Here is a 9,682-nt window from a genome sequence, read left to right on the forward strand (position 1 = left end):
TTTAGCACACACTGTAGGAGAAGAGTCGGAAAATAGTCTCACTCTCTCTCTCTTTCTATCTCTCTCTCTCAATTTTCAATTTCAAGGTACTTTATTGGCATGATTGTGTGTTCTTACAATATTGCCAAAGCATTGAACATATAACAAAAGACATGCAATGAGTACAAACATTGTAGCAAAATAAGGTGCCGATTTAGCCATAAATATAGAATGAAATATAAAATAAAGTGTATGCAAGTGAACAAATCAAATATATAAAATTAAAATATCTATATCAAATGTACATTTTAGGCAGAAACATGAGCAAGTGCTGCTAAAACTTCCTGACACGCTGATTTTTAGGCCCGAGATAAAGTATGTTCTATTGTGGTCTTTCCCAGAGTCAATGGGTATCTGTTATCCTGTAATCTTTGTTTTCTGGATAATCTTATTTTCTTTTTTTCAGATTGACTGTCAGGGCCCAATTTTGACAGCATTTCTCTTGCAGGTGTAGATAAAAAAATTCCCAAATGTTTCGGAAATTCTGTTATTTTATCACCAATTTAAACTACACAGTTGTTTATGATGTCCATGGTGTTTATGATGTTATAAGCTTTTCCTCCTTTGCCTGATTTTTTATGATAGGCCGTCATGCCATATGGAATCAAATGCTTTTGCTTTTTTTAAATCAACAAAACATTCATACATGTTTCCTTTGTTTTTATGATGGACCGGCTCATTGACTAAAGTCTGTAGTTTGTAGATGTGGTCGGTGGTGCGGTGGTTTGGTAAAAATCCAATCTGGCTTTTACTTAAGACATTGTGTTTGTTAAGGAAAGCATGAATTTGAGTATTCAGGACACTACAGAAAGTCTTCCCCAGGTTACTGTTCACACAAATGCCTGGATAGTTATAGGGGTCCAATTTATCTCCGTTTTTGTATAGTGGCTGTATTAACGATTCAGGAAAGTGTCCAGATTTTTATATCTTCAATGTCTTCAATGGCTACGCCCTAACCTCAGTCCTGAAACTGCTGGTGCTGTTGCTTGTAAAATTCTGTCAAATATGACCCTGTGGCTTTAAATGTGGATATGTCTATAAACCATTGACGTTGGCATTGGATTTCAGTATTCATGCCAAGTGTTTCTTTTATGGAAAGAGTTTTATCTAAATTTGTTTATTGGCTCGATTCGAAGGCCTGTTCAAATAACAACTCTTGTATATGCCCCGGTGTGTGTGCTTCCTACATATCAGTGATCAGAAATTCCCCAAAGTGTGTGCAAGTCGATACAAATTAAATGATTATCTTCACTTGTTTTTATCATTTATGTCATTGGCTTATCTTTCTCCCTCCAGCGATCTCTCTGCCTCTCTGATTTTCTTATTCTGCTGGTGACCTGTAGTGTTTTACTCTAAAGCTTTTCAGTTCAGAATTCAAATCACACACTATCAATGTCACAGGACTTATTTACCATTTCATGTGTGTGTGTGTGTGTGTGTGTGTGTGTTTGTGGTTGTTTTGTGTGTTGCTGTTCATCCATCATGTCTTTCAGGGTTTTGTGGTCGCAGCAGCAATTTGTCATGTCACACTCCTGTCAGTTTGATTTTGGCCCGTCGACACACTTTCTCCCTCATTTCCTCACTCTCTCGTTCATTCCCCCTCACTGTCTCCATAACAACCACAGGAGTTTAGCCTTGACAGTCTGGTGGAATGGCTTCTGTTGCAAGCTGTGTTCAGTAATTCACATACTTACACAAACTTGTTTGCGGCTGATTTGTTTTGGGAAAACTTCTGAGGCAAACTGAAGAAAGGATGTCATATGCATGGGATAGAATGAGGGTGAATACATAATTTTTTTTCGCTGTACAATTCCTTTAAGTTATAACTGACTCTATAACTGATTTTTTTCCAAATAAGGACATCCTTGTGGGATTAAATAAATACACACAAACGGTGGGTTTCCATGTTCCTCGGGGGTGGGGGGGTCGCCCAGCATCGGCGGACTATCCCCTGTGGGTATGCACAGATGATACGAGAGAATGGAGACGGGAGCAGAAAACAAATTCTAGTCCGGTTCCCCGACATTCTGCCGCAACCAGTACTTTCCTTCGCGTTGCCTTGCGGTGGCCCTGAGCGCTAGACTTCGGACCCCCTGACGGCCGGTGATGGCTCCTCTGGTAGGGAGACAGTAGCGGGCCCCCTGTCCTCTGGTCCTCCCCCCGGCTCTGGCCTCTGGGAGGCGGTGGCCCCTCCCGGCTCTTCCGCCCCCTGCTCCTCCCCCTCGGGTAGACGGACTCAGGCTCCACCCAGGTGCTCGGCGGCAAGGTCTCTTCTGCTCCAGAACCGCCACTTCGGGCAGCTACTGGTAGTCGTCTCTTGTCCACGCTGCCCGAACAATCCGGCACCGTGAGGCCACTTGGTGGCGAGGACTCTAGCAAATCTCTCCTTCCTCCCGGGTTTCGGCACCAATGTAACAAAGATCCATAAAAGGAAGGAAGGAGGCGCGAACCGGCGATCGTAACAAAACATTTAATTAAATAAACAAACGATAAAACGCTACCACACAAACATAATAAAACAAAACAGAGTCCTGGCCCGGTCCTCTCACACTGACTGTCCGGTCGCTCGTCCTCTTATGCTCCCGATCTCCTTCATGATACTCGAATCCCGGCTCTCGTCCTGCCTACCCCACTTCACTCACACAAATCTTTTACGTTATAACATTTTCAAACAAATAAACATTTTGTTGGATTTATTATTTTCTCATGGGGAACAAAAATGTCCCCAAAAGGTCAAAAATGACAGGTATAAGTTCTTTGTGGAGACCTTCTACCAGGACGCACACATAGCTAATGGTGGAGTGCATTGCATAGTTCTGCAGGACTGGTTAATTCCTGAAAACTGGGTCAGTATAATTTACACTTCTCCCACTGAGAAGTGACATCTGAGAATCTGTGTGTGGGACAAACATAGAGATCTTTGTAATATGGTCTGAGATGTCTCTGTACACTTTGTTTTCTTCCGCCATATTTATCAATCGTGCTTTTATTTATTTCTCTCTCTGAATCTTTTGAAAGATCTAATTTCCTTTGTCTTCTTACGTTAATCACCTGCCAAGAAATTCTTTATGTGGCTCAATAGGTCTTTCCCATAGTTCTACATATTTTGCATCAAACAATATGAATTATAAAAGTAGTTTAGACTTTATCAAGTCATTGTTGTGGAAAATGGATCTTGTAGTTTCAAAAAATTGCTCAAACAAAGAAGGTCCAGGTGTCAAAGAGTAAACTTTATTTGTTCGAATCAAACAAAGTGAGATCTTCCCAAAGCATCCCAAGTTACAGTGTTTTCAAGCCCATATTTATAGTGAAAATGATGCAACTGATGTCTTCCGTTACACCAATCGGGTAAATTCCTGTTATCTCTTATTTTTAATAACCAATAACCCTGCTTCTGCCCCCAAAAGATCCCAGGCAACAGGATACGTATTAAATTGTGGTTGGCGCATGAACAAATAATTCATGTGCCCATATTTGGACACTTTTCCGGTTCTCTTCCGGTGAAGCAACTCGGTGAACTCATAAGGTGTCCTTGACCATGCAATGCATTGGTTAGAGGAAAGCACCTAAGTTTTCTGTATCTCATCCTCTGAACTTTATTTGAACCTCAGGCCTCTAGGCCTCACAGACATCACTGGATTTTATATTGCTGTAAAATGTTGAAAAGTATTCTTAAACATGCTATATAAGTATTTTTATGTAACTAATCATTAAACAGGTATACTGATTGTAACATTAAGTCATTTGGTATACTGATTGTAACATTAAGTCATTAAATCATCTTAGTCATTTGCTCACAATCATCTTGAATTAAATGTGGTTAAATGTGGTTTCTGATTATATCACTAATAACCAATACTTCTACATATTCCAATGTTCCTATGAATACTTCTTAATACTAAAACAGGTAGATTATAACTGTGGTATATAATACTGCACTTTGCATGTGAAAGCATCATCAAATCATCTCAAAACAACCCATAAATTACACAATATATTCCCCCCTTTGGGACTCCTTTGAAGAGTCCCACACACAAATAATTTCTGAAGATAAGCAAAATAATTGTTCAGAATCAATGTCATTAACAGACTGCTTAAATACTCATTATGGTGTTATAGTTATGCATAAAAATAAAAATCCATTGTATACTCTTGGTTGTCTCGTGACACGGACAATGCCTGCTTATAACCCACAACAAAATAAGAGTGACCAGGTCTATGCATTTTCATAAAGCTGATCATCACCAATTGAATAAACAACCATCTGATTTATAGGGGCTGATGATGTAAGTCGCTGAGAAAGCCTTAGTATACATGGCCAACAACACAGTAGTATCAGAATTGGCGCCAAAATACAGGCCCCTAGTATCAGTATGTGATGCAAGTTGGAGAACATGTTGGTGAGCCAGGCCCACATTGAATCCTCTGAAGTTACGTCCATGCTTGCAATTAGTGTAGACAGTTTTGAGATATTGTATATTCCTTCTTCAATAAGATGTCCTTCTGCGTGGTTGTCCGGTATGTATGTGCAACAAGTCTTTCCCACCATACAAACGCCTCCTTGTTCTGCGGTGAGTTGATCCAGAACCAAACGATTCTGGAGAACGTAATCCTCACAGTTCTTCTTTTATTACTTGCATCATGATTCCTATGGTGTTAACAAATGATGACAGCTCATATCTGGTGATTTCTACCTCATCCATCATAGAAGATACACCCAGTGCTGGACTAAAAGCCGCCACAAGTGTCCATAGATTATGACTCTTAGGTACTGGGCTGTCATGTAGAAAGTCGAACAATCCTCTTCTAGTGCAAAGTTGACTTTCCGTTGGTTGATGAGGCAAGATAATAACACCTGAATGTAGTTGGATCAAAGCACACAGTTAAAGTCCAACTTGGTCTCCTTTCAGGATGGCATATCCATGTGACCTCTTGTGTTGAAGTAAAACCTACAGCTAGGATAGCATTGTCATGTGACAGCAGTCTCAGAGTATCTGAGGCCTTTCTAGTTCAAGTCGCCTCTGTTCGTGCAGGGCAAACACATGACCTGAATTTACAAGTCTTTGATAACAAGATATCTCAGCATACTCATCTCGAGATGGAAAATAGAGTGATGTCCCTTGTATTCGATCTGCAGGTGGTTTTCGATGTGGAGTGTTGTCCGTATGATATGGCTTGAATTTTTCAGTTAGTTGTTTGAATGCAGCTGACATTGGTCCCATAACTCCATATGTCAAAAAGTTCATGAATGAGATCACTAAAGGAGTCCTGACAGGGTAACTAATGTTTTTAAGCTACCTATGTTCGTCCAGTGGGTGGCCCCCACCGTCACTAAAAGAGGTAGTTCTTCCACTGGCACTTAGCCCTCGGACTCCTACTCACAGTTCTAGTTCCTTGTATAATGCATGCATTTGTACTCCCGTTCCGTGATAGGTAAGGTATAACGTGTAGCTGTCAAAACTCTTCTTGCATGACGTATAACAATGCAGGGTGTCACACCGCTCTCTCATTCCAGTGTTGGGGTCAGTTTGGTGAATATTCTTCTTCCTGCAGTGTAAGATGATGTCTTAATGGTAGCTTAATTTCTTTTCACTGAGTGATTGCTACCTCCGTGATGTCACTCTGAGCAAATATTTTATCACTGAGAATCTGCCGGAACACCCCCTGGTTTTGGCCTGTTCAATGTGATAGAATTAGGACAAGAAAACGAAAAAAGAACAAAATGGACAGGAGAGAGAGAACCACATATTGCACATCTCTCTCATTTATTTCTATTGCGTTCATAAACATGTTGTCTTAATATGAGTAAATTCAAAGGGGAGGGGTTTATGCCAAAATAACAAACAAAACATAAGCTATCTTCCTGCCTATCAGTATCTAACAGATTCTTCCTAAACTATGTGCCCCAAAAGGAAATACAATTCTATGCTCTCTCCCTACCATGGAAAAACAGAGTTATAATAGTAAAACAAAATGGCACCCCTGTGGTGATTGAGCGTTTGGCAAGTTAAGACATCTCAATATTCTCTTCACATTTTTCCATTGTTGTTACCATGGTTAACATAAATGCCTCAGAGTCATGCTGCACATTTAAGTCAGTATGCAGTGACATTTGTTTCGCTGTAGCTTTAACAAGCAAAGATCTTAGTATAGGAAGAACACAACAGAATATTATTATAAAAACACATCAAAACAACAACAATCAACATTCCTATTCCCGTTAGCCATTCTCCCCATGATTCAAGCATCGAATCAAGCCATGTCCCAAAGGCCTTATCTCTTCCTGCATTAGCGTTATTTTACCCCTCAAATGTTTAAATTTTTCCATAGCATGAGTGAAAGACCCATCGGGGGCAGTATTATTAGGAAAGGCAAACAAGTGCCTACTGCTTTCTGCCAATGGAATGCAGAAAAATGCAGAACAAAGATCAGTGTGTAAAATATTGAGCATCCGGTGGAATATTTGTGAACAGGGTATGAGGATTTGGGACCTCTACTGGCCAATCGTTAATAAAATCATTGTTGTCCACTTGTAATCCCGCTCCCTGTGGTCCCATGATTATATACTTTGATATTAGGGGAACTCTCGTATCTTTGGTTTTTTGAAGCCATTTTCGCTGTGTCTACTCAACACAATGGGTCATATATCATGGTGCAGTGAAATCCTAATTCCGGTAATTTGGGATCTTCGATCTGTTCCTTAATAAACTTTGTACAATGTCTTTCCTACATCCTTTTCTAAATCTCCTAACCAATAGGCATTAGCTTCGGGGGTTGAGATTACCATTTGTCTAACTCCCTTAATGTCAATGTAAAGACCCTCGGGGTACAAGATATCTGCAACTTTAGCTAATGTAGGGCATCCCTCCCTAACAGATTAACAGGGGTTTGTTCTGATGTTTTAGTTTTTCCAGAAAATCCTACTGTCTTTGTGAACTTGCCAGACATTGGGAGGTGTGAGGCATAATTTGAGCTCATACATGAATAAGTTGCTCCTGTGTCTACCATCATCTGTGTTTTCTTGCCCTCAATGTTGACCTGCAGCATAGGTTTAGTGTCAGCATCTTCAGTTATCATTGGGTGCTGACCCCTCCCTGTAGGATCTTCTTGGCAGCCCTAGTCACCAACATCTGGACCACGCCAGGGTTGACTGGTCCTTGTTGTTGTTGATCTTGCTGGTTTTGCCAATGAGGTCCCTGTTGTCTTTGAACCTGCCATTGGGGTCATTGTCGTCGGCCTGCTTGCCATTGGGTGCCCTGTTGTTGCTGGTTTGTGTTCCAGGGGCTGGTTGGACATTCTCTTCTGTTGTGCCCCAGTTGACCACATCCCCAGCATGGGTTTTTTGTTCGATTCTGTCTTCCTTGCTCTCCTTGCATAGGTCCTGGACCAGATCCGTGCTGCTGTCCAGGCTTTACATAGATGATGATAGGCGCTGGCTGCTGTGATCCACTTCCTGGTGCTTGCTGTGCAGTGGCTTCTGCGCCCGGTTGCTGTACCATAGGTGCTGGAAGATTTACTGGAGCCATTATTGCTATGTGATCTTCCTCTTTGTCTTTGTCTTTAACCACGGCTTGTGTCTTTTTCTTTCTGCCCAGTTCTTCAAGCTGCAGCTGTACCAGCCTTCTTTGAAGATCAATTTCTTGATTTCTCAGTTTGAGTTAATTTTTTCTGTATTGCTCCACGGCATGGGTCACGTAATCACATAATTCTTTATGCGGCTTGGAGTTCAGGCCCACTACATCTTACAGCTTGGCCTTCACCACTGATGGGATGGCGTCGACGATAGCATTTCTGAGAAGTGCTGCCATTACCATATCACCTTCCGGATCTTTTTCTAGTTCTTGCTTCTACTTTCTTAGTTGTTTTGGTACGAAGGTAGCAGGGTTTTCTTCTTCTCCCATCTGTTCCCCCTTGAGAGTTCAGGGATCAATGCGATTGGAAAATTCTCTTCTTAATTCCACCCATGCTTCCCTCCTATGGTCATTGAATGGGTCTCCGTCTAGGTATGGTGAGTCTGCTGCATATTGGAGGTCTGCTTCTTTTAAGATTTCGTTCAACTTCCTACACATTTGGCTAGAAGTGCTTTGATGTCCCCCAGTGCCAAGAGTTTTCCTGTTGTCTCATCCTCCACCATTCGGATCCATTTGCCTGCTCTTTCGTGTAAATCAGGTAGACAAGCAACTAGTCCCTCAAGATCTTGAGTAGCCCATGGCACATATTGCGCTTGTGTCCCTTTTATCAAAATAGGGCACTGTTTACCTTCCTCAATTGTATGGACTTCCTGTTGTTCCTCTCTGGGGGGAACTTATGCCTGCAGTTTTTCTAAGTCTTCCCCCTTCGCCTTCTTCTTCGATCTGTTAGTCCTGAAGGTAGAGTTTGCCTCTTACGTACTTTAGCTCTCCGCTCGGGGGGTTTCGTGAGACAGCTCCTGATGTTTCTTTATTGCTGGATGGAGGATGCTGGGTCTTGCATTGGCGTCGTTCCTCGTTTTCAAATACGGAGTTGTGGTCTTCGTCTTCACTTCCTCTTTCGGTACTGGAGTCTGAAAGATCTTCTATAGCATTAGCAGAGGTTGCATGTATGGATCTTAACATTTCTGCTGTAGCATCATAAATCCCTCAACAATGTGTTGTTATTCCTTTTAATGCTTCTTACACGTCCTCTTAAGGATCAGGACATTGGGTAACTCCGTCTCCATCGTCTAACTGATCCTCCCTACACACTGGGGATTTTAGCCCTTTCTTCCTGTTTTGAGGGGATTTCTCTCTTAAGACTGGATCTCTATCTGGATCTATATCATCCCTTCTATTGAAACCTCTGACAATGCTACCACTGGCATTTGTGTTAGTGTTTGCATCTTTTCTACCTTTTGGCCTCTAGGGGGTTCATAGGGAGGTGGCTGAGTCTTTTTCTCAAATTTCTCTACACCATTTTTATAATCATTATTTAACACTGCTCTGATTTTTCTCATATTTTTCACCTTTGAACAGGTTCAACACCTCCTGTTCTACTTTTCTTTTTTATTCTCTTGGTTTTGTCTCTTGGTTTATAATTTTTTATCAGTCCCTCCATTTCCTCACACACCGTCACATCAAAGGTACCACTTTCAGGCCACAATGTTCTTAGTTTTTTAGTCCGTGCAGCCCATTTTTTTGATTTTGTTTCTATAGTCTCTTTACATACTGGGCATCTGGACCCCAACTAATCTACAGGAGTGGATGCCAGTTCTTTAAGTAGTGTTTCTCAACACTAAAAGCACAGAGATTTTAAAATATCTAATTTTTATTACATCATTCTTTTTATTAATAGGATGCAAACCAAGCTCTTGAGTTTTCTGGGGCTATTTTCGACAATCAAAAAGTCTTATTCATAGAGCTTAAAAGTGAATCTATGGTCTTATGAATCAATAATGGGGCAAAGGCTTCAAAATCATTGGCCTCATAATATATTTTTCTATCTCTAACAATGAAAAGAGGAATCTGGGAGTCTCAGATTCAGTAATTCAATTAAAAATTAAAATTAAAAGCAAACTCAAACGTAAAAGTAAATAACTCATTAATTGGATAATTCAACAAATCTGAAAGTAAAGCAAAATTAAAAGGGATCTTAAATTTAAAAATCAATAACTCATTAATTAAATAAT

General features: G+C 40.8%; 1 protein-coding gene across 1 annotated transcript in view; it reads right to left on the bottom strand.

Moving 5' to 3' along the window:
• The window catches only part of LOC306901542 (urea transporter 1), a gene marked incomplete at its 5' end in the record, with an annotated part of 24,301 nt that extends 15,668 nt beyond the window's left edge, over positions 1-8,633 (bottom strand). Inside the window, 2 exons of the mRNA XM_079469377.1 lie at positions 7,168-7,448; positions 8,431-8,633. Coding sequence (XP_079325503.1) covers positions 7,168-7,448; positions 8,431-8,633 — 484 coding nt within the window. The remainder of the gene's footprint in view (positions 1-7,167; positions 7,449-8,430) is intronic.
• Between the last annotated feature and the right edge of the window lie 1,049 nt (positions 8,634-9,682).

The sequence above is a fragment of the Barbatula barbatula genome, assembly GCF_947034865.1.
Source record: "Barbatula barbatula genome assembly, chromosome: 1".
NCBI classification, from domain to species: domain Eukaryota; kingdom Metazoa; phylum Chordata; class Actinopteri; order Cypriniformes; family Nemacheilidae; genus Barbatula; species Barbatula barbatula.